Source organism: Diabrotica undecimpunctata, chromosome 9 (genome assembly GCF_040954645.1).
Source record: "Diabrotica undecimpunctata isolate CICGRU chromosome 9, icDiaUnde3, whole genome shotgun sequence".
Classification (NCBI taxonomy): Eukaryota; Metazoa; Arthropoda; class Insecta; order Coleoptera; family Chrysomelidae; genus Diabrotica; species Diabrotica undecimpunctata.
The window spans coordinates 24,165,617-24,192,114 of record NC_092811.1 but is presented as its reverse complement, the minus strand read 5'-3'; the positions used below and the strand labels follow the sequence as shown (position 1 = coordinate 24,192,114).

Below are 26,498 nucleotides of genomic sequence, written 5' to 3'. Positions count from 1 at the left end.
TGTTGAACAGTCAATAAAACGAGCAATATCCTTATAGTTGAGATAATATCAATTTAATTTCCTTGTAGGTGTATTGTTGAAACTTAATTTATAGGTCACATGTCAATGAAAACGTTGCAGTTACTACAGCTAGAGTGTTTTTTATAGATTAAATATATTATTTAGGTCAGATTTAAGTAGTTTTGAATTATTTGTGCAGCAGCAAAGTCAAAGTTTACTATTGGTAGGACCAGTTTTAGAAAATGACTTAGTTAGGCGAATTTTCCGCAAACATATGTAGCTTCATAATACATCAAAATATGTATTATTATATAACTATTAGAAAAGCAAATGAAATGATTTATCTTTGCTACTCATTGCCAGTTAGCTCTGGATTCAATTTTAGTGTAGGACCACATGTAACAGTTTGATACAAAAAGTAGGTTAATTCTGAAAAATAAAAGTTTTAATTACTTACTTGAAACTCTTGGTCGTCAAAGGTAAGTAAAACAGCTTAACAGTCTCTAAAAACGCAATCAGAAAGTATCTTCACAATTCACAGAGAGAGGTATTTAGATCACTAAAATAACAGAAACCGCATTGTTTGCATAGAATACTAAGTCGGTATGACAATAAAAACAAAACAGTTTAAATGATCTAATTCAATAAAAAAACAACAGTAACAATTCAAAATAAACAAAAACGAAAACCGAATTGCCACACAAGCACCTTTCCTAATAAACTGTCGAGAACCAGTATGTAATAAAACCCGGTTAGTCAACAGTCCAACACCAACCCAACAAACACAACTCGTTTGGATTGTTTGGAATTGGAAATTGGATTTACTATAGCCGCTCCAGCTGGTGTCATATCTGCTCTCATCTCCACCAGCGTTGCCAGATCTAAAATGAGAAATTCTTAAAGTTGCCTATATTATGGGAGATATTTGTTTTCATCATATCTATTTCGGCGGTCTATATTTATTATAACGTAATAAAATCGATAATTGTCGATACGTTTCTCTGTCTAGAAATACATTAATTATTGCTAATTATTAGCGAAATATTTAATACAGAATCCAGGAGCGTATCAGGGGAAAGTAAGGTATAAATAAAAAGTATATTTCTAAATAAAACACTGGGTTTGAGAGATTATAATAAAACATGTAAAAATATGAATATTTTAGCTTAATAAGTATAAAGCTAGTTGGCGTATCCGGATGCACTCTAGATAACAGAATTACGACACTAAATAAACTAGAACTATTTGGTTTGGTTGGGCACCGAATTTTTTTTATGCTACTTCCATCTTGAGTGCTTAAAATTTGTGAGTAACAGTGTCGGAATAGTGCCCTGGGGGGTTCAATCCCCAAAACCCCCACTGGGTGCGATACTGTCACCAGAAGCAACAGACTGGTAAAGTGAGAAGAATTCTTAATAACATAGTGATATTTGGTAAAGGTGAAGTTTATTATTTATTTTCAAATATATATTGAAGAATATTAAGAAAATTTGATGAGTCGGGTAACGAAAATAATTTTAAAGTTTTTATCTCGCTAAATCATCATCATCATCATTCAATCTTCGCTTATCTACTGCTGGACATAGATCTCCCTCATAATTTTCCATCTATTTCGATCTTGTGCCTCTTGCATCCAATTCCTATGACAACGTTTTAGATCGTCAGTCCAACGTGTTGGTGGACGACCTCTGCTTCGGTAGGCATCATCTCTTGGTCTCCATTCCAGTATCCGCTTTGTCCATCTATTATCTGTCATTCGAGCCACGTGACCTGCCCAGTTCCATTTTAGTGTTGCTACTCTACTGCATCAGCCACTCCTGTTCTTTCAGGATATCAGACGATTTGAAAATATGGTTCAGCTTGCTGAAGGCTGCCCAAGTCAGTCTTATACGACGGAGAAGCTCAACGGTTTGGTTATCTTTTCCTATGCGAATCTCATGACCTAGGTATTTATAGGCCATTACCTGGTCTATGGATCTTGTTCCTACGCATATATCTTCGCTGACTACAAGATTTGTCATCATCTGGGTTTTAGATATATTTATTTTCAATCCCCCTTCTAGCGAGGAAAGGTAGAGCTGATTTAAAAGTTCTTTGGCCTCATCTATCCTATCAGCTATTAGTACAATATCATCTGCAAACCTTAGATGGCTAAGCTTTTCTTCGTTTATGTTTATGCCCTTGTCGGTCAGTTTTGCCCTTTTACATATATATTCCAAAAGCGTAGTGAACAGTTTCGGCGATATGGTGTCCCCCTGGCGTACTCCACGTTGTATCGGGAATTTCTGGGTTTGACGATCACCCACTCTAACACTGGCTGTTGCGTTTTGGTATATGTGTTTAATTGTATGTATATACCGATAGTCAATTCGGCATTCTGTCAAGGTTTCCAACATTTTTTGTTGATTTACGGTGTCGAATGCCTTTTCATAGACAAATATTAAAGCTAGTGGTTTATTATATTCAGTGCATTTTTCTATAAGATTTTTTATTACCAGTAGGTGATCGTTTGTTCCATAGCCATTTCTAAAACCCGCCTGTTGTATGGGCTGATAAAATTCCAATTTATTTTCTAGTCGTTTCGTAATTATTTTTGTAAATAGTTTATAAATATGTGAAAGTAGACTTATGGGCCTGTAATTCCTGAGGTCGGTAGCATCCCCTTTTTTATGAAGTATGATAATTTCTGCGTTAAATAAATCTGCGTTTAATCTCGCTAAATAGGCACATAAAAAGGTTCTTTCAGTTTGTAGCCCATATTTTAAGGACATTTTTAAGGCAAATCCCTGTCAACATCCTATAGTAATTTTGACAAACGTGACTTACGAAGCACTAAGAGACTTGTTACAATTTATATACCATGGAGTACAAATTAGACAAGAAGATTTAAATACCTTCATTGAAATGGCCGAATCATTGCAAATACAAGGACTCACTGGAGATAGAAAAGTTTTAAACGATAAGATTATGAACATTTCGGATGAAGAATATAGACAAAATGTAGAAGATTTTAAGCCAGCTTCTTTACCTGTGACAAAGGAACAACAACCTATAAAGAAGGAAGAACATAGCGACACAGAGCAAGAAATAAGTATGGCTCTTACAATCAACGAATTTTTAAATATCGCAAGCAAGGTGTTACCCAGCGAGTTTGATGGAAGCGCAGGTAAACTGCAGTCATTTTTAGATGCATTAGAATTCCTTGAGAAAATAGCGATAGGACACGAGGAAACAGCGATAACATTAATCGCGGACGCAAAGTTGTCGTAGGTTATGTAAAACAAACTTGACCCACTAATGAACGACTGCTGAGTGTTGCAAGATCTATTATAAAAGAGGCAACGACTTTATCTTGGGGGATCATAACTAAATTAACGGCAAGATGGCAAGTCGAGATAGCACGTATTAGCACAACGTCAACTAAGTACTATTACATTTAAGATTAAGTAACTTTGTAAGAGTGTACAGTAGTGTTTTAAATAAATGTACCATACGATACCATAAGTGAAGCTTATTTATTACAACCGAGCCGATTTCGGAGAACACTCAGAGTGTTTTTTATCAAAGTAGTGACTATGAATTTTCATTAACCCATGAAGGACGAAGTTTTCGAAAATCTTTATTTTACATAAATAATACAAATAACTCTTATGAATGGACAAAACTTACTTAGAAAAAGACAAAAATAATTATTAAATATATTAAAACCTAAAAATATTGCCTGTTGCCAAATGGCAACGCTAGGTTCCTATGGCTACATTAACCGAATGAAATAAAAGTAAAAAATATTCTATGAAATTGAGAGATAATCGGCAAAAAACTTTCTATAGCTGTGTATGAAATTTAACATTACACTTTGTGCACAAACCTACTTCACATTTGGCGCATCTTGTTCTCATGATCGACCTGCATTCTTCACCTGCACACCTAATTTTCTTTTTATTTGGTACTGGTTCCAGTAAATGCCCAACTCCATCGTATCTAATATCATCAGATACTCTATGAAAGGAACGACTTGAGAGTGAACTAGACGGTCGGCCACCTTGTTTTGCAGGCACTCCGTATTTGGTCAGATAGGCTTGCACAATTTCACGCCTAAACTCTAACTGTGTCAACTTGTTGCCGGATTTTTTATGTAGCACCCACGCATTTTGTATAGTCGCATCTAGCATCCAGGTAATCAAGCTCCAGTACCATTTTTTTGCCCTCATTCCTATTCTAAAGCGGTTTATATTTTCGTCCATTAGGTCGGTGCCCCCCATTGCATTATTATATTTACTAATCAGGCATGGACTTTGAACCTGGATGATTTTCTTTTCAGCTTGTGAATATCTTTTCACGAGCGATTGTGGTTCCACCCCATAACATGTTGACGCTACACTTACGACGCTGTTATCCAACCATCTTACAACTATAATACCAGTTTCTCTCTCGAGAATCTACTCTACATCACCCCTTTTGCGTTTCTGCATATTAGCTTTCGATTCTATAGGGCAGTTTTTGGGAATGCGATTTTCCCGTATTGTTCCGGTAAGGCTATAGCCACGATCCTTTATATGTTTCAAAAGGTGGAGGCTCGTAAATAAATTGTCGCAGAAAAATTTGTAGGGTAATCTTGATTTATCATTGGGCAGTTCATCGAGCATTGTGACGAATGGAGCCGCACATGCTCCAAAAACTTTATAATAATGATTATTTGCTTTGGGATCGGTTCCTTGGTACATGTTGAAGCTTACAAGATACCCACTTTTAGTGTTGAGGCACCAAACTTTGTATCCGAAACGAATCGGCTTTCCTTTTATGAACTGTTTACATGAGTGGCGTCCAAAGTATTTCACCATAGATTCGTCGTAATTTAATTCGCCTTCAGAGACGTAATATTCTTTATATTTTTTCTGTAAATAGTCAGCTAAGGGTCTGATCTTGTAATATTTGTCCCTTTCATCGATGGCTTCATTATTTGCAAGGTGGAAAAAACGCCAAATTGTAAGGAACCGATCTCTTCGCATAGCGTTAATGACCACTGCATTACCCATATCGCCTTTCGTATCCCAGTAAAATTTTTTTCCCGGGAGCCAATTATACCCCGATAGAATCAAAATGGCAAAGAAACACCTCATTTCTCCTGCGGAAATTTTGGGGTCGGGAAAGTTCTTCTGTAGTGCATAACTCGTGCATTGGTTGAGAATGTAACTAATTATATCCTCGTCGAAAAATAATTCGAACATCTCGACTGTTGTCAACGTATTGAATGGTTCGTAGCTATATTCTGGGAAACTAGCGGCATTGTCGACCAAATCACCCGTTATCCAATTTAGGGACTCGTATTCAATTTTCTTCACTTGAGAGGTAGTTTGTGGGATGAAACTTCCGCTGCTTTCCTGGGTAATATCCATCGCTTGAACTGCATCTTCTTCGATGTCTGTCGATTCTGTAGATACTAGCGTTGCCATATGGCAACGCGATGAATAAAAACAAAATATTGTAAAAGATCGCTTTTTTTCAAGGGTTGTCAAATATTCACAGAGGGAAAATGACCTTTCTATTAGAGCATAATTGTTACTTTAGCCACTTAGATGTAATAGTTATTCAGAAGTAATTGACAAATTGAGCTACTTACACAAATCTTATATCCATTTTTACAACTATCAAAAACGGTGACTATAAAATCTCACAAACACCAACGAATTAAGTTTTTGTTAGGTGTATATCTTCAAATCACTTATTTTCTGCAGACCGGCACGTTCTTGGAAACAAAACAAACTAACATAACCTCAAAATAATAAGATTCGTACGTCAATACCAGTGTTGCCATATGGCAACTCCAGTCCTTCATGGGTTAAATAACGTGACGTCTGATAGCATTACCGGTAAATATTTAGTAGATGTGCTACTCAATGACCAAAAAGTGAAAATGGAAGTTGACTCGGGCGCGAGTTATTCAGTGATAAGCAAATCAACCTACCATGAAATCTTTAGTGAAAATCGACCTAAAATAGATAAATCCAGTATTATTTTACGGGACTACCAAAACACAGTGATACCACCCATACTGGGTAAGTGTCAAGTGGAGGTAAAGACAGGTCCAAGATCAGCGACACTTCCTCTCATAGTCACTAAAGGCAATCGCGCCAGTCTACTCGGAAGAGACTGGTTTGATACTTTAGGTTTAACCATAGCTGGGGTAAGTCAAATTTTATCAACGAATAATTATTCAGAAGAATACCTAGATGTATTTAATACAGATTTGGGATCTTACCTGAGTCCCCCAGTAAGTTTTTCGTTGGACAAAAATGTAAAGCCGGTTATGCGTAAAGCTCTTTAAGTTCCATTTGCGCTTCTTCTTCTTCTGGTTCCTATCCGTTTCGGATGTTGGAAATCATATTGGCAATCATGACCTTGCTCGCTGCGGCTCGAAACAGCTCCGTTGAGGTTTTCTTAAACCATGTTCTTAAATTCCGCAGCTATGATATTCTCCTTCTACCGGGTCCTCGCTTACCTTTGACTTTACCTTGCAATATAGACTGCAGCAGGGAGTAACGGTGCTGATTTCTTATAACGTGTCCCAGATATTGCAATTTTATGCGTTTGATCGTAAACACAATCTCTGGTTCCTTCTTCATTTTTTCTAGAACTTCCTTGTTCGTGATCCTTGCTGTCCATGATATTCTCAGCATTCTTCTATAAAGCCACATCTCAAATGCTTCAAGTTTTTTAATAGTGGTGTCTGTAAGCGTCCATGCCTCCGCCCCGTACAACAACACAGAGAAAATATAGCATCTCAAATGTCTCATCTTTGTATCTAGGGATATGTTGTGACTTTTGAAGATGGCGCTCATTTTTTTAAAGACCGTTCTTGCCTTTCCTATGCGGCACTTTATTTCCTGTACATTGCTCCACTGTTCGTTTATAATAGTTCCCAGGTAGCAATACTGTTTTACTCGCTCTATCTGCGTCCCATTAATGTATAGATGAGCCCCATTTATATTCTCCTTGCTGATAATCATTTGTTTCGTTTTGTGGGTATTAATGTTTAGTCCGTACTGTTGACTGTACTCGTTTATTCTGTCCATTAGCCTCTGAAGTCCCTCTAAACTATCTGCTATCACCATGGTGTCGTCGGCATATCTCACATTGTTTACTCTTTCACCATTTAGAAGGATGCCTTCGTCTATTCCGTAGAGAGCCTCGTTAAAAATTTTCTCTGAGTACATATGAAATATCAACGGCGATAGGATACATCCCTGTCTAACTCCACGTAGTACATATTTTTATGTGATCTGTTTCTTCTCCGTTAATTTTCATGTATGCGGTCTGATTCCAGTATAGTTCTAAAATTATTCTGAGGTCTTTGTCATCCAGGTCTGCTTCTTTTAAAATGTTTATCATCTTTTGATGTTGAACTCTGTCAAATGCCTTTTCATAGTCGATCAAGCACGCGTATACGTCGCAGTTAACGTCCCTGCATCTTTGAATCAGTACCTGTACTCCGAAAAGTGCCTCTCTGGTACCCACTGCGTTAATGAAGCCGAACTGTCTGTCAGATATTATTTGTTCCTCGCACTTCTTATAAATTCTTCCATGGATGACTCTAAGAAACAGTTTCAACATGTGGCTCATTAGGCTGATTGTCCGATATTCTTCGCACTTTTTAGCCCCCTGTTTTTTAGGTATCGCTATGAATTCTGATTCTAGCCATTTATCAGAGATGATTCCTGTATTGTATATTTTATTGAAGACAGCCGTGATCCAATTTATTCCTTCTTCCTCCAAGAGTTTTAAAAATTCAACTTCGATATTATCAGGCCCTACAGCTTTCCTGCTTTTCATCCGTTTTATTGCTTCTTCTACCTCGGATTTAAGTATGTCCGGGCCCGTCATCCTCTCTGAAAATGGATGCCTATAATCAGTTCTTTGATCTTGAAAAAGTGTCTCCAAATATATTCTCCATTTGTCTTTCATCTCTTGGGTGTCAATGATTACTTTTCCATTGGTGTCTATGAGTTTCATTTGTGTTCTCTTTTTAAAAGTACCCGTTATTTCTTTTACCTTTTTGTGTACATTAAAATTGTCATGCTTGGCTTGTAGTCTTTCTATTTCTTTACATTTCTCTACAGCTTTTTTTCTTTAGCTTCTCTTATTTTTCTTCTGATGTAAGCCTGCATTTTTTTATACTCATCTTTATTTCCTTTAATTAACCTTCTGCGTTCCATTAAGTGAAGGATTTCTGGAGTTATCCAAGATTTCTTCTTTGTCTCTTTGTTTGGTTTTAGCAGATCTTGTTTAGTTTTCTTAATTATTTCTTCGAATTGATTAATTTCTCGTTGGATGTTATTTTCTTCTTTTAGTTGTTTAACTTGGTTGTTAATATATTCCCCCAATTGCTTTTTAATTTCCGGATGTTGCAGTGCTGTCATGTCGTAGTTAGGTCTAGACTTTTTCTTTATTGTCTTCAGTCTCACATCCATGACTCCCACTAAAGGTATGTGGTCAGATTCATTGTCCGCTCCTGGATATGTTTTGACAGATTTAAAACTGTTTCTGAATCTTCTATTTACCAATATATAATCTATCTGGTTTCTAATTACGTTATGGGGTTTATCTGCTGGTGCCTTCCATGTATACAATCTCCTCGATGATAGTTTATAAAATGTGTTTAGAACCACTAGCTTGTTATCTTCTGCGAATATTTCTAGTCTGTCACCTCTTTCGTTTCTTTGTCCGAACCCAAAAGGTCCGATTAGAGACGTTTTCCGTTCGGCCCCAAGTTTTGCATTGAAATCCCCCATTATGATGCTGACTTCGTGTTTAGGTATTCGTTCTATTCTATGCTTTGGTAGAGAGTCTCTACTTCCTCGTTGTCTTTATCTGCAGTGGGAGCTTATATTTGTATTATGTTTACATTCACTGGATTGGCTCTTATTTGCAGTAGTATTACTCTGTTGGACACTGGGAAAAAATTTAAAATACATCTACTAATTTTTCTCGTTATTATCACACCAACTCCATGCTCTAGTTTTCCATCTAGTGACCCTGAGTAGAATATTCTGTGATCTTTTTTGTCAATGCTTCCTGTTCCGGGCCATCTCATCTCGCTTATTCCCATTATGTCAATGGTCATTCTTTCCATTTCCTGAATGGCATTGTCTATTTTTCCACTCCTTGCCATAGTTTTCACATTCCATGTGCAAATTTTTAAATATTGTGGTTTTGCTGCTTTTTCTTTTTCATAGGTACTCATAACTGTCCCCCCCGGAGATCCGATTGGGGAACTTACTCCGGAATCGTATTTGGTTGTGAGCATTACCATATATGATTTTATACTAGGACTATTCAATGGAATCTTTAATGTAGTGGTTGTCCTCGACCTTCTACATCCTTATGCCCTTGACCTCTACTGAGGTTCCTTCGCCTTTAGGGCCAGTTTCCCAACCCTCGGACAAAAGAGTGCCCTGTCACTTACCAGCTCATCCGCCCGAAGCCGTTGGCCAGTAAGTGGGGGATTGCTTATACCGGCAATCGCTCGGTGGAATTTTCGCCATATCTGGCTACCCTCACTTAGTTAAGCCTGCAGACCAATGCAGACCATTTGCGCTAAAAGACAAAATCGAAGTTGAACTGGACAGGCTTATTGCGCAAGGGGTTTTAGAGCCGATTACGCACCCAAAATGGTACACCTCAATCGTGACTGTTTGCAAAGAAAACGAGGAGATTAGTATTTGTGATGACTACAAATACACATTGAATTTAGCGTTAAATCCGGAACCTTATTCAGTGCCATCCGTACAGGGTATCTTATCCACACTTGAGGGAGGTAAAGTTTTTGCAAAACTGGACATGGCGCAAGCTTATCTACAGTTAAGTGCCAACCGCGAAGCTGCTGAAGCACAAATAATAATTACGCATAAAGGGGCTTTTAAATGCAATCGTTTACAGTTTGGTATATCAGTGGCTCCACAAATTTTTCAAAAATTCATAGACACTAGATTAACGGGTATTCCTGGTACACTACCTTATTATGATGACATTTTAATAGTCGGTAGCTCAGAAATAGACTTGGATTCAAAAGTGTGCGCGGTGTTATCGCGTTTCCAGGAAGACGGACTGCATTTGCGCAAGGAAAAGTGCGTTTTTCGAACAAAAACCATAGAGTTTCTTGGTTTTCAAATTAGTGAAGATGGTTTACGCCCACTAAAGACTAAATTGCGGTTATAACTGATGCGCCTGCGTCAACCAATAAAATCGAGTTGCAAGCGTTTCTTGGACTTTTAAATTTTTATCATGTTTTTCTAAAGGACAAGGTAACAATTGCGAATCCGTAACATGCACTGCTCCGAAAGGACGTTCCCTGGCAGTTGAGGGAAGATGCAGGTGTATTTGTCCTTACACCTTGTCCTGATGCCTTTGTTTCGCGCATTAGTCATAGGTCGCTGGTTTTTCCCTTAGGGTACAAGTTTTGCCCTTAGTGAAATAGGTTCACTTTGTATACTTCTTTGACAAATATTAACTTCTTTAACAATTATTACAACAACGTATTTTGGACGCCGATAACATGCTTACGATAGTGCGTTAAACCTTCTGAGGTCTAGCGCGGACAGGAGCCTAGCGCTCATCCAATGCTGGATTCGAACTGATTCCAACTACCTTGAATCACTACGCTCGTAAATCGTTTCTCAAAATTCAGAAATCGTCCCCCTGACCCTCGACGTATATAAAGGATATGATTACATTTAAAATACCTTCGACTTTCCTTTCATTGGTAAAATTACCTGAGAAGGGTACCTATTTTGCAACTTTCGTTAATGTTGCGAATTTTCGAATGATTCAAACCGATAATTTGAAAATCATTAATCCCTTCATTGTTATAATTCTTTGACGATTTTAGAAATTTATGTCTAGAAAGTTATTTGAATGCAAGCTATCGGCGCCGTACAGATTATTAGATGGTACAAAGGAATTTTATAAATCTAAACTAATATACAGTGTGATATAATGATATGATACAAAAATAAATAAAAATATTAAATATTGTTGTTACACAACAGCAGTGGCGTTTCATAGAACAAAAAGCTTTCGATTTATTAAAAGAACCTGTGTTAGGACATTACTCTATCATCTACTGAACGAAATTTCTCCCAAATCGACAAAGAAGCACTGGCCATAATCTCGGACAATAAAAAATTTCATGAATATGTATATGGCAGGAAAATAGGCATAAAAATCGACCATAAACCTTTGTTGGGTATTTTTAATCTGAAAAAAGGTGTTCCAGAGATACTGTCACCCAGAATTCTTAGATGGGCTCTTATGTTATCTGCTTATCATTACGAGATATGTTAGGTACCAGGTTCAAAAATTCAGAATGCAGATGCTCTTAGCAGATTGCCACAAAATGTACATGCGCCAGAACCACCCCATGAGTGTTTACATATTTGAGATCTATCAAATTCTCTATTTTTAATATAAGATTGATGTTCACTTATTCTAACATTTAATGGCCTTGATGTTTCACCTAAATAAAACTGATCGCATTCACAAGGTCTTTTATAAATACAATTCTTTGTTCTTTCTGATAATGAACATGGGGTTCAATGGAATGATTCAAATATAGTCCTAAAAGAAACAGATGGTAAAAAGAGAAAAATCAAAGAAGTGGCTCTAATTATGCTAAATGAGACCAATTGTATCGCAAATTCCTCGGCAGAATGTAGTAGGATCCGGTTACCCATATTAAAAGAGGAAGTTATTAAAAAGAAAATACCAGTATTAGTAAGTCGGTACCATATAGACGATACACCATTTATGTTTTTTAAATAACAAACATATAAAATCAAAATTTGGTTTTTATTGAAAGTAAACTAAATGCACGACCAAATACTTACCATGTCGGGATAGTATTATGAGGTTTTTTCCCTGGTTTTCCCTCATAATTTACTATAGAATCACTGACAGGAGAGTTTTACTGTCATCATGGCATGTGTTTGTCTTTTTAAAGACGAATTACATGCTGTGATTTTTCCTGACGGATATTCTCAAGTTAAAGTTGATTTCATGTAATCGAATGAACTATCTTCAAGTAAAGTTGTCCCAGAATCATTTTAAAGTCATCTACTTTAAAATGTATAATGTATGTCTGAAATTGTCAATATAAATGAGTCAAATAAAATTAAATTATTAGAAGAATTTTTCACCAAGTAACAAAAAAATGAACTATCTTCAAGTAAAGTTGTCCCAGAATCATTTTAAAGTCATCTACTTTAAAATGTATAATGTATATCTGAATTGTCAATATAAATGAGTCAAATAAAATTAAATTATTAGAAGAATTTTTCACCAAGTAACAAAAAAACAAAATTTGTTTAATTTACTAATGTTTATGTGGAAATTGAAACGTCAATAAACTTACTTTAACCTTTAATTGTAGCTTATTCCCATTTAAATAGCAATTAATTAAAAATGCCACAAGAAAATAGCTTCAGAACAATATTAAGAAAATATTTCTATTCAAACAAAAAATTAAATTAAATAATAGTACTTACCACTGGTCTACATGCAATTTCGTCAATTGTCGTCGACTTTTTCGTAGGGCACATAAATGTCTTCGTGAACTACCCATTGCAAAAACTATGAATACACTGGTTTGTCAATAGTCTGAATCTGAATAAACTTTATCTATTTAATCATTAGCACTAAATTCTCGTTTTCGTTTTAACATTATTTATGACCCTACCGAGAAAGTGTAGGGTATATATCTGGTGACTAGATATCGATATCAAGGACAGCCTGTGTTGACCGAGAGAGATAACTATTAGCAGAGCTTCGAGCTTTTATTAAAAAAGTTTACACAACAGCTGCTTTATGTTACATTTCATGTCAAAAGTAAAATACTAGGAATAGCCTTGTATTCCAACATGCATCTCCAGTTCATTTTTGAAAAAAACTATATTTTTCACTCTTTACGAGGAGAAAAGACGTTAAAATGAAAGTAAAAGATTGCATTTCATTTCAATTCGAAAACCACCATTGTTCTAGATGTACCAGTTCTATAGGGAGTCACTAACTTAGTATTGCGGCGCCTTCTCCACTCTCCTATCAATTCACATCTTTGATTTCTAATTTATTTCTGCTGTATTGTAACACTCGATCTATTTGTATTATATGTCAATGGTGACTACGATCAAAATTGAACTCTTCTTTTTTGTTTTAATTAAAAACAAAGTTACCTTTCCTTTTCTCCCGATATTTAATTTCTTGGCCCTCTATTCTTTATATTGATAGGCAACACTTCCTAAGCCATTCTTATTAGATTTTCATTCACAGTTTAAAACGATCTCTCTAGTACTTTCTACACAGACAGGTTGATTTATATAATACTCAAAAGTTTTTAAATCCTTTATTTACATATAGGTATACAGCAATTCAATGAATTTAAATATTTGTCATACAATAATTTGAAATTTACACTAATTAATATTTTTATAACAACTAAATATGGTTTTTCCTAAACTAAATTCCTTTTAATATAACACAATTTCTTAACAATATTTCATTTTCGAAGGTCTATATTTATTTTTCATTTTTAAATAAAAACGAGGTATTCAACCTATCTCGAGAGCTGAATCAAACCGAGCAAACTTTTTTTAAATATGGAAAAAATTCCTTTGGTTATACAACGTCTGATCTGACACAATGATCTATGGAGACATATTCATGCCAAGTATACATTCAGTTAATTGTTTAAAATAATGTTTACACCTTTTTTCCAATATGTTTTTTCAAATGTTTCTTCAGATTACATTGCTAGGAAAATTCCTTAAAACAAATTTCACATGTTAAAGGTTTTTCTCCGATGTGTGTTGTCAAGTGTGTTTTTAACTTTGCAGAGAAAACTGATTAAAACAAATTTCACAATTAGTACCATTTTTCTCAAGCGTGACTTTGTTATGATTTTATCAAGTTGATTTGCCGAGAAAACTGCCTAAGACAAATTTCACACTTTTATGCTTTTTCCCTAGTATGTGTTCGCAAATGCGATTTTAAATTATATGCTGAAATAAAATATTTATATTCCCAGCATGTGTTCGCAAATGCATTTTTAAATTAGATGAAGTAAATGTTTTAAAGCAAATTTCACACTTGTAGGGTTTTTCCCCAGTATGTGTTCGCAAATGTATTTTCAAGTTATCTGCAGCACTAAATGTCTTAAAGCAAATTTCACACTTATAAGGTTTTTCTCCAGCATGTGTTCGCAAATGCATTTTTAAATAATATGGAGAAGTAAATGTTTTAAAGCAAATTTCACATTTGTCCGGTTTTTTCCCAGTATGCGTTCGCAAATAAGTTTTCAAATGAATTGGGTTATTAAATGCCTTAACGGATTTATGCCATCTTTTGTTTAATATGGTTTCTTCGGGATGTTGACTTATTTGTTGTTCTTTTTGGTATGAATGTGTGGATGATGTATTGTTAGTTTATATTTTATTGTTGATTTGGAGAATACCTAAAATTTGTTTTTTTTTGTTGCAAGGAAATATTTTTACAGAAACTGAACAACAAGAATGAAAACAAATATATCTATAAGAAATATATATAGTAATAAACTATGTAAAACAAGCAAGTTCTACTTGTTTCTTGCTTTCTCTCCTACTTTCTACACCTACAGATTAATATAATCTAATACTCACAAGTTTTTAAATTCTTTTTTTTATTTCTATGTATACAGCAATTCAATGAATTTAAATATTTGTCATACAATAAATATCGTTCTTTACACTAATTAATATTTTTCTAACAACTAACTATGGTTTTCACTAAATTAAATTCTATTCTACCTTAAATTTACACTCCCGCACTTCCTTCTTATTCCTTTTAATTTAATACAATTTCTTACTGACATTAATTTTTCGAAAATCTATACTTCTTCATTTTTAAACAAAAAAGGGTTGTTCAACCATATCTCGAGACCTGAATCAAACCAATTTTTTTTTAAATATGAAAAAACTTCCTGTAGTTTGATCTGACACAATGATGTATGAAAAACCAATTAAAACAAATTTCACAATAAGTAACATGTATCTCAAGTGTGTACTTTCTTATGTTTTATCAAATTAATTCGCTGAGAAACTGCCTTAGACAAATTTCGCAGTATGTGTTCGCAAATGCATTTTTAAAATATCTGTTCTAGTAAATGCCTTAAAGCAAATTTCACACTTGGAATTTTTTCCTAAGTATGTACTTTTTTATGCTTTGTTAAATTGCCTTGTTGAGAAAACTGCCTAAGACAAATTTCACACTTGTAAGGTTTTTCCCCAGTATGTGTTCGCAAATGCATTTTCAAGTTATCTGCAGTAGTAAATGTCTTAAAGCAAATTTCACACTTGTAACTTTTTTCCCCAGTATGTGTTCGCAAATGTAGTGTTAACTTATTTGATACAGTAAAAGTTTTAAAGCAAATTCCACACTTGTAAGGTTTTTCTCCAGTATGTGTTCGCCAATGTATTTTTAAACTATTTGCTGCAGTAAATGTTTTAAAGCAAGTTTCACACTTGTATGGTTTTTCCCCAGTATGTGTTCGCAAATGCATTGTTAAACTATTTGATACAGTAAAAGTTTTAAAGCAAATTCCACACTTGTGAGGTTTTTCTCCAGTATGTGTTCGCCAATGTATTTTTAAATAATTTGCTGCAGTAAATGTTTTAAAGCAAGTTTCACACTTGTAGGGTTTTTCCCCAGTATGTGTTCGCAAATGCATTGTTAAACTATGTGATACAGTAAAAGTTTTAAAGCAAATTTCACACTTGTAAGGTTTTTCCCCAGTATGTGTTCGCAAATGTATTTTTAAATTATTTTCTTGAGTATATGTCTTAGAGCAAGTTTCACACTTGTAGGGTTTTTCCCCAGTATGTGTTCGCAAATGTATTTTCAAAATAATTTCTTGAGTATATGTCTTAGAGCAAATTTCACACTTGTAGGGTTTGTCTCCAGTATGTGTTCGGAAATGTATTTTTAAATTTTCTGCTGTAGTATATGTCTTAAAGCACATTTCACACTTGTAAGGTTTTTCCCCAGTATGTACTCGCAAATGTCCTTTCAAATTGTCTGATGAAGCAAATGTTTTAAAGCAAATTTTACACCTGTAAGGTTTTTCCCCAGTATGTGTTCGCAAATGTATTTTCAAATTACGTTTTTGAGTATATGTCTTAGAGCAAATTTCACACTTGTAAGGTTTTTGTCCAATCTGAACTATTACATTGTTGTTTAATATGGTTTCTTCAGGATGTTGACCAATTTGTTGTTGTTTGTGGTATGAATGATTAGGTGATGTATTTTTAGTTTCTATTTTATTGCTGATTTGGGAAATACCTAAAATATAAAATGAACTATAAAAATTTGTTTTTTTTTTGGTGCAAGGAGATATTTGTGCAGAAACTCAACAACAGGAATAAACACAAATGTCTATAAGAAACATATAATAATATACAATGTCAAACAAGCAAGTTCTACTTAATATAAATTAATACTCAGAAGTTTTTAAAATCCTTTTTTTATTTCTATGTATACAGCAATTCAATGAATTTAAATATTTGTCATACAATAAATATCGTTCTTTACACTAATTAATATTTTTCTAACAACTAACTATGGTTTTCACTAAATTAAATTCTATTCTACCGTAAATTTAGACTCCAGCACTTCCTTCTTATTCCTTTTAATTTAATACAATTTCTTACTGATATTAATTTTTAGAAAACCTATATTTCTTCTTCATTTCTAAACAAAAAAGGGTTGTTCAACCATATCTCAAGACCTGAATCAAACCAATTTTTTTTTAAATATGAAAAAACTTTCTTTAGTTTGATCTGACACAATGATGTATGAAAACCAATTAAAACAAATTTCACAATTAGTAACATTTACCTCAAGTGTGTACTTTCTTATGTTTTATCAAATTAATTCGCTGAGAAACTGCCTTAGGCAAATTTCGTAGTATGTGTTCGCAAATGCATTTTCAAAATATCTGTTCTAGTAAATGCCTTAAAGCAAATTTCACACTTACAATTTTTTTCCCCAGTATGTACTTTTTTATGCTTTGTCAAATTGCTTTGTTGAGAAAACTGCCTAAGACAAATTTCACACTTATACGGTTTTTCCCCAGTATGTGTTCGCAAATGCATTTTCAAGTTATCTGCAGTAGTAAATGTCTTAAAGCAAATTTCACACTTGCAATTTTTTTCCCCAGTATGTACTTTTTTATGCTTTGTCAAATTGCTTTGCTGAGAAAACTGCCTCAGACAAATTTCACACTTATAAGGTTTTTCCCCAGTATGTCTTCGAAAATGGCTTTTAAAATTATTGACTCTAGTAAATGTCTTAAAGCAAATTCCACACTTGTAAGGTTTTTCTCCAGTATGTATTCGCAAATGTATTTTCAAATTATCTGGTGTAGTATATGTATTAAAGCAAATTTCACACTTGTAAGGCCTTTCCCCAGTATGTGTTCGCCAATGTATTTTTAAATTATTTGCTGTAGTAAATGTTTTAAAGCAAATTTCACACTTGTAACGTTTTTCCCCAGTATATAATTTTGTATGCGTTGTTAAATTGCTTTGTTGTGAAAACTGCCCAAGACAAATTTTACACTTGTAAGATTTTTCCCCAGCATGTTTTTCTCCAGTATGTGTTCGCCTTTTCAAATTATCTGTTACAGTAAATGTTTTAAAACAAATTTCACACTTGTAAAATTTTTGTTGAATCTCAACTTTTATACTTTTGTTTAATATGGCTTCTTCAGCATGTTGACTTATTTGTTGTTGTTTGTGGTATGAATGCTTAGGTGATGTTTTATTAGTTTCCATTTTATTGCTGATTTGGGGAAAACCTAAAATATAAAACAAACTATAAAAATTTGTTTTTTTTTTGGCGCAAGGAAAAATGTTTGCAGAAATTAACAATAGGAATAAAAACAAATAAGTCTATTGTAACGTTATAAACGTCCCATCTTTATTAATTTGTATTTAAATAATCATTCTATTTTAATTTCTTTATTAAGTTATTAATTCCTTAACCTCCAGTTTCGTTTTTACTATTATTTCTTCAAAAAGTAGTTGGCGCCCTACGTCTTTCTTTTCTCTCCCTCTCTCTGTCCCGTAGAATAAATATTCGCTCTCTCTCTTTCTGTCCGGTAGACTAAATATTCTGTTCTATGTTGACAGAAAAGCTAATTCCATCATAGGCATACATCCTATGACATCTGTGCTAACTTCATTCAGTCTCCCACTTACTTTCTGTCAATCAGCTTTTCTGGCATAGTGGGATATGTTTTTTGTCTATAATTAAAATTTATAAAAGAAGGTAAGATTTATAATAAGCTTCATTTTATGGTCTGCAGAATTCTCTTGGGGTGAGTACTTTCATTGTAATTAATATTTTATAATTCTGACAGCATTTTCAATATTCGTAATCGTAACCTCACTTCTTTCCAAAGCACATTTTTCAGTTATATGCATATAGGAATCTTCATCAACTAGCCTCTAACGTCCACTGCTGAACATAGGCCTCTCGCATGCTTTTCCACTTAGTCCGATTTTGCGCCATCTGAATCCAATTTGTAGTTACTCTTTTTATGTCATCTGTCCATCTCGTTGGGGGTCGACCTCTATTTCTGTTAGCTTGTATTAAGGGTCTCCATTCCAAAATTCTTTTTGTCCACCGGTCATCAACTGATCTTGCTACATGACCTGCCCAGTTCCACTTTAGTGTTGTTATCCTTTCAATAACGTCTGCTACTCCTGATCTTTTGCATATAGTAGCATTGGGTATTCTATCACATAGAGAAATCCCTAACATTACTCTCTCCATGGCCCTTTCCGCAACTTGTAGTTTACTCACTGTTGTTCCTGTGAGTGTTAGGGTTTCTGCGCTGTAGGTCATCACTGGCAAAATACACCGATTAAATAAATTAAATATAGGAATCTTACAAAGAATTTAACTAAGTTTAATAATAATCATATTTCATTTTATCCTTGCCATCTGCTATTTGTTTCATTGTAATTTGGTAAAATGGCAAGGAAGTTAAACCCCTTTTAATGTGTCTTTAATACAAGTTGTTCTTTATATTTTAGTTTATTGGCTGTATTTATTGGCTGAATTCAAGATTTAATGGCTGTATAGAAGACTATTGGAGATTTTATGGGAAATTTCAGAATATTATGGAACAACTGTAATATTGTACAACATACTCTGGAAGACCTAACAGTCTAATTGGGGGGCCACACAAGCAGCCCATTGCTACATTGTTTATTACTATATATATTTCTTATAGATATATTTGTTTTTATTCTTGTTGTTGAGTTTCTGTAAAAATATTTCCTTGCAGCAAAAAAAACAAATTTTAGGTATTCTCCAAATCAACAATAAATTATAAACTAAAAATACATCACCTACACATTCATACCACAAAGAACAACAAATAAGTCAACATCCCGAAGAAACCATATTAAACAAAAGTTGGCATAAGTCCGTTAAGGCATTTAATAACCCAATTCATTTGAAAACATTATTTATTTTGGAAAGTAATATTAGAGCAAACTATGCATAGCAGTGTGTTTTTATAATGTAGATGCTGTATGCTTCAAATATAAAAAGATAAAGCTTTAGAACAGTAAATTTTGTTTATATTATGTTATGAATTCTGCAATTTTTGATTTATATAAAACAACAATGAGTAAATATTTGTTTCTTTGCAGATTAATTGCAGTTAATTATTAGAAATTTTTTAGCAATTACCCTTTGATGGATTAGGGGATAGATTTGGCAATTGTCAAATCTGCAGTTGCCAGATTACAATAGATGTTTGCAATTAATCTCGAAAGAAACAAATATTTACTCGTTATTGCTTCATATAAATTAAAAATTACAGAATTCATAAAGTAGTATAATCAAAATGTACTTTTTAAAAGTTTTATCTCTTTATATTTGAAGCATACAACTATGCATTATAAAAACATGCCAACACTGCCAAACCGAAATATTTTTGACATTTGCGGCTATGTTCAGCTTGTACTTTTGGTAAACTCAAACGGAATTCCTTTCAACATGTTTGGTGTTTTTATCATTAAAATTTTTATTTGAGTCAGTTTCATTATTTGTTTTGTATTTAGAACTCGTTAACTGTACACTGGCCGTATTATCTTCATTACCTTGAGTTTTTATTAAACCCTCATTAACGGTTGTATTAAGTTTTTGTGAGACTCTGGTTCTGGTTATTTCTGATTTCAATAAATTTAATTTTTCTAGCAAATGTTCATTATTTGATTTTATTAGATTATTGTTATTTAATAATAAATTGTACTTATCATTTTTTTTCAGCTAACAGCCTATTTAACCACTAATTTTCTGTCGCAATGGCACTAAATGATTCAATGGGTTGTCCATCACTATTTTGGCAACAAATTACATGTCAACTCCCTATTTTGAAGAATTTCACTTTGATTTTCACAGCACATGAGATGTGATAACTATTTCCACATACTATACAGTGTGTACAACGAGTGTTTTATTAGGCTTAGTTTGACAACATTTAAATGTATTCTTGGATCTGATAATAACTGAATGAATTGTTGGAAATTACTAATATTTGCTGTATTTGTTATAGTATCATGTATTAGCTTTGCTAAATCCTCTTTGCCTCCTCTTACTATACTTATCTTATTTTATAAGATAATAAAAATAAAAATTTATGTTGATTTCATCCTAGTAAAATGTCAACAATTAAGTATGCTGTAAGATGTTTTCTGATTACTTGGTGACTGCTTAATTTTGTGGAATTTATTTCTTCAAATTATTTTTATTTTGTACACTAAATAAGTTTATTATTTGTTATCAATACATTGTATGGTGCAAATAAATAAATATTGATTGTCAGTAATTTGTAAAATTTTATTTTATTTATGTGTATTTACTATAAATATAAATATTGTCTATGGGTATGTGTGGTTGGTTGTATAGTAATTTCAAGCCACTTCTAGTCTGTTAAAACGTAACTAACTTCGCAAAACAATAATTACTAAATTCACTAGACAGTTTGGATTGGGAATAGCGAACCAACTATATAAAGCTTCGCTCTAGTCTGCTGTACCAACTACTGTAATATGTTTTTGTTATCAGTTCGCTGATCCCTGTCCCAACTGTCTAGTAAATTTAGAAATTATTTTTTGGGTGCCAGCACATTTATTAGCGACCCTAATTTGAGACATATTTTTATAAAACAAACTTATATATTACTACTAACCTTTTAATTATATCATATTAGTGTGTAATATTTAGTAATTTTTATTAGAACATTGGATTATAATGAAATATTTGTTGATATCAACAAAATAATAAATTTTGCTCATATAACCTGTTTGATTTATTATGGCTTTTTGGATTGAAGTTTGACAGCGACTGTGCGAGGTTGCCAATTTTTGTGATAGGTTTGTTTCAGTTTTTAAATGATATTTATTTAAACAAATCAAAATATCTCTGGATGAAATTTATAAATTGTCAAAACAAGTTTAATTTATGTTTGGTTTTATTCCTGAAAAATGGAAGTGAATTCTATTGTTGACATAAATAATATAACACAAAAAAGCGATACTGAATTAATTCAATATTTACAAAATATTGGATTACTTAAAGAACAATTTAAATGTAAAGTTAGACAATGTCGACGTCCATGTGTAGTGAAACAGAAAAATGGGTATAAATTAAACCATGGTTTTTGGTGCGGCAAATGCAAAAAAATTTATTCCGTATGTACAGGTACATTTTTTGAAGGATTGAGAGTACCAGTCAGGACTCTATTTTATGTAATGTGGCTTTGGGCAAGTCAGGCGCCAGTTAAAAGTGCCGCAGAAATAATTAATTTGGAAAAACGATCTGTTATACAGATATATCGGTATTTGAGAGATGTGGTTTCTTGGAAACTTTTACAAGAGGAAGAACCATTTTTATTGGGTAAAATAACAATACAAAATATTAACATTTAGTTACTTTTCACATTCTTATTATTGCAGGTGGAGAAGGACACACAGTTCAAATTGATGAAAGTGTTGTAACAAAACGAAAATATAACCGTGGTAGAATAATTAAAGAACAATGGGTTTTGGGAATGTACGATATAGTTTTAAAAAGGGGGTACATAACATATATAGAAAGTAGGAAAGGAGAGGTATTAGTGGAGATTATTAAAAAACACGTCCGGGAAGGTAGTGAAATTTGGACAGACCAGTGGAAGGGATATTCCAACTTAAAAAATTTAGGGTATATTCACAAAACTGTGAATCACTCTAAATTTTTTAAAGATCCACTAACAGGGGTCTGTACAAATCAGGTAGAAGGGTATTGGTCTCGTCTTAAACAATACCTAAGACGACTTGGAGTGATGAGCTCTCCATTTCTACCGGAATACATCGACCAATTTATGTGGGATGCATTATATGGACGCAATGCTCATGATAGGTTTAAGAACATAGTAAATTGCATTAGACAGAGATATAACTAATTTATATATATATATATATATATATATATATTAAAGTATAGTATGGTATGTTTTTTTAGATTAGGTTGAATTAGATTAGCGTAGGTTAGATTGATTTAGTTAGTTCTTTAGTTTTGTAAATTTTCCTTCATGAGCCGCTATATATCCTAGTGACTCCCATAGATCCTCGATTAGCCATGCTCCGTAGGAGCAGTATACCCACTAATATATTTTATGTTAATTAGTTTTTTTTATTTAGGTTGGGTTGGGTTAGTTTAGGTTGATATGAGTTAGGTTAGGTTTAGGTTGCGTTAAGTTAGCTTTGGTTTGGTTCCCTTCCTGGACCATGAGATGACCTATCTACGCCCGTAGGGCGTCGGTTTCTCTTTCTCCGTAGGAGAAAGACACCCACTAATATATTTTCTTTTTAAATAGTATTATTTAGGTTAAGTTAAATGTGGTGTGGTTGGGTTAGGTTAGGATGGGCACAAAAAATTAGATTTCTATCTAAGTAACGGTGGTAGGTTTTAGCCGGAATGCGGTTAATCCGGCACTACACAGACGCCCGTAGGGCGTCTGGGTGTCTTGTTCCGTGGCTGCTCTTCAAGCAACCAGAAAAAGATTTCCCCCATCGTCTGTCAGCTATACGTCCAATACGCATACCTTTTTAGGCTATTACTGGAATTTAGCAATGACACAAAAAAAAAAAAAAAAAAAAAAACTATATATATATATATATATATATATATATATATATATATATATATATATATATATAATTTATATATATATATATATATATATATATATATATATATATATATTTATCTTAAATTAGTTTTGGTTTCTATATTTTTATCTCGTATATTTTTATCTTAATAATATACACCGATTAATATATTTTACCTTAATTATTTTTATTTAGGTGAGGATAGGTTGAGTTCCCTTCCTGGGGTGTGAGATGACCTACCGACGTCCGTAGGACGTCGGTAGGTCATCTCACACCCCATGAAAGGAACTCGTATATTTTTATCTTAATAATATACACCGATTAATATATTTTACCTTAATTATTTTTATTTAGGTGAGGATAGGTTGAGTTCCCTTCCTGGGGTGTGAGATGACCTACCGACGTCCGTAGGACGTCGGTAGGTCATCTCACACCCCAGGAAGGGAACTCGTATATTTTTATCTTAATAATATACACCGATTAATATATTTTATCTTAATTATATTTATTTAGGTGAGGATAGGTTGAGTTCCCTTCCTGGGGTGTGAGATGACCTACCGACGTCCGTAGGACGTCGGTAGGTCATCTCACACCCCAGGAAGGGAACTCGTATATTTTTATCTTAATAATATACACCGATTAATATATTTTATCTTAATTATATTTATTTAGGTGAGGATAGGTTGAGTTCCCTTCCTGGGGTGTGAGATGACCTACCGACGTCCGTAGGACGTCGGTAGGTCATCTCACACCCCAGGAAGGGAACTCGTATATTTTTATCTTAATAATATACACCGATTAATATATTTTATCTTAATTATATTTATTTAGGTGAGGATAGGTTGAGTTCCCTTCCTGGGGTGTGAGATGACCTACCGACGTCCGTAGGACGTCGGTAGGTCATCTCACACCCCAGGAAGGGAACTCGTATATTTTTATCTTAATAATACACACCGATTAATATATTTTATCTTAATTAGTTTCGTTTAGTTTAGGATAGATTGAGTTCCTTTTTGGGGCTATGAGATGATCTACCGACGTTTGTAGATCACCATCGGTCTGCTAAACATAACAAGACGTTCAATATATATTTTTTAACATTTTCCACGATTTTCCATATCGACCTTGCACAGGTAAACTATTAGTCTATTGCATATAGTTCCAATTGTTGTATATTTACCACTGAAGCTAGTATAAAAACGTAAAGTGTTCCTCATTTAAAAATGAATCGTTAATATATTACTTAATTGTTAATTTTTTTATAATAACACCGCACATTTAAGTTCTTTAGTAATAAGAAAAATTACAGGAACTACGCTCGGAGATCAAAAGATAAGTGTTGAAATTAGAAGAAAACGTAACGTACAGTGTATAAATAAATGAACACAAAATTGAAAAAAAACATGGAATAACAACATAAGCAGAATGGAGGAGACCAGTGTCATCAAAATAGCAAGAGATAAGTGGAATGACAGCCTTCCATAGAGGTATTAATCCGCCAATGAACATGCAGAATTGCTTATAAAGAGGAATAAGAAGAATTTCAGTTCTTTAAAATATAAGAAACTAATTTTTTTCTTTAAAAATTTTGTTTAATAATTTTAGTAATTTCTAAAATTTGTTAAATATAATACAGAATTTATTGATCATTTTTATTTTTCATTATTATCTAGTATTTATGTTCAATTGCTGCATTTAGATTATCATTATATTCTAAAATAGTATTTATATAAGTCGATGAGCAGAGTAATAAGTGTTTATGCACGTATATTACGTAAAAAGAAGTATTCCCTTCAAAAAATATATCATAAAATTTAACTTATAGAGAATATTTGTGATACTATACATTTTTATAGATTTGGAAACGTCGCAGTCAACTCTCAATATGGCCGCCCACAAAGTGTGAAATTTTCAATTTTCAAAGTCATTTTTTATTTAAATAAATGGAAATTCCGCAAATTTTTTTTTTGTAAATAGCTTAAAATAATGTATATTTTCAAGATTTACAAAAATTTTTCACGGAATTGGGTGGCTGATAAATGTGCCGGAACCTATTTTTTGATGTGTTGGACCAACTGTTAGTGACCTGAAATTACAATACAACCAAGCATATTCACATACTCTTTATTAACAAAATTAAATTATATCAATTAAAATAACAGTTTATTTTAAGTTATGTAGTTGCATATTATATATAGATTAGTACTTACAATGGAACGATTTTAATGACAATAATTAATGAATATACACTCCCTATTATTCATTATTATTCTTCCTTTTTCAGTGAAAGAAGTTTGAACAGTAAGTTTATTTGAGCTGTTAAGGTGTGATAGAAATTTTGGTATTGTATGTTTCCTACAAGGAAATGGGTACTAGCGTATTAAGGGGGTATGATTTCTAGGGAAATGAAATCTATATCAATGAATTCGGCGTTACTTACTGACGATTGTACAATGTTTATTTTACAAATGTTTTGTGCCTGCTCCAACAAATTATTGATAGCAGTAATATACACAATAAATTTGTCAAAATTTGTTTGGACACAAGTCCAAAAAATTTCACATACAAGAAACATTAAAGTTGAATGAAAATTAAAACTTATCAAAACTGCAACTAGGTAAAGTACCTTGTTTATATTTGACGTCGCATTTATCATGTTTAATTTAGTGCCTCACCTGAATCATTGTCTTTTGTTTCCTTTTTAACATCTTTTATATCTACTTCTGTGGATAACTGACTCTGCATATATTGTACGTCTGCACTATTAAATCCATTATCATATTCCTCAAGTTCTTTCTTAATTTCTATCTTAATATCCATTTCCATTATACAGTTAGTTACAGTTCACTAAACGATAATTCTTTATTATGAACAAAGGGACGATTTTCACATTTGGTCCCATTGAAGATAGCTGATAGCTATCTATGATAGCTATAATTGAGCTGTCAATTAAAGTTCATAGAACGAAATGTTGGCGCTTGACTGTGTTGCCATGTTTTTTTTAATAAATCGGGAAATAGCGTGTGATTTATAATTAATAAAAATCCAATAGAACGATAACAAACTAACAGTAAAAAAGAAATTCTTTAAAAAAATAATAAGAATAGTATTCAGGTACTTTCCACAGACATTTCAAGAATTTACTAATGTTTGTATTTTGAGAACGATTTCCGAAGTGGAAATTGAAACGACAATAAACGAACTTGTGGCTTATTCCCATTTAAATAGTAATTACTTAGGTACTTG

The 26,498-nt window shown here is 33.1% G+C and overlaps 2 protein-coding genes across 5 annotated transcripts in view; both read right to left on the bottom strand.

Annotated features, from left to right (window-relative positions):
* The window catches only part of whd (carnitine O-palmitoyltransferase whd), a 100,489-nt gene extending 99,709 nt beyond the window's left edge, over positions 1–780 (bottom strand). The window contains exon 1 of one of the 2 annotated variants that reach the window (XM_072542950.1): positions 458–780. The gene's annotated coding sequence lies outside the window, so the exon portion shown is untranslated. The remainder of the gene's footprint in view (positions 1–457) is intronic. The other variant, XM_072542948.1, reaches the window with a different exon arrangement.
* LOC140449678 (uncharacterized) lies at positions 757–26,172 on the bottom strand. 3 transcript variants are annotated; one of them, XM_072542954.1, is made up of 2 exons: positions 25,928–26,172; positions 757–881 (listed from the first exon to the last, which is right to left on the bottom strand). In XM_072542954.1, the coding sequence occupies exons 1-2, from the start codon at positions 26,076–26,078 to the stop codon at positions 757–759; spliced, it is 276 nt and encodes a 91-aa protein (XP_072399055.1). In that variant the 5' UTR covers positions 26,079–26,172. The 3 variants fall into 3 exon arrangements, with proteins under 3 accessions (XP_072399055.1, XP_072399052.1, XP_072399054.1); XM_072542951.1 differs by lacking the exon at positions 757–881 and adding an exon at positions 13,398–16,362; XM_072542953.1 differs by lacking the exon at positions 757–881 and adding an exon at positions 16,815–17,878.
* Positions 26,173–26,498: the final 326 nt, after the last annotated feature.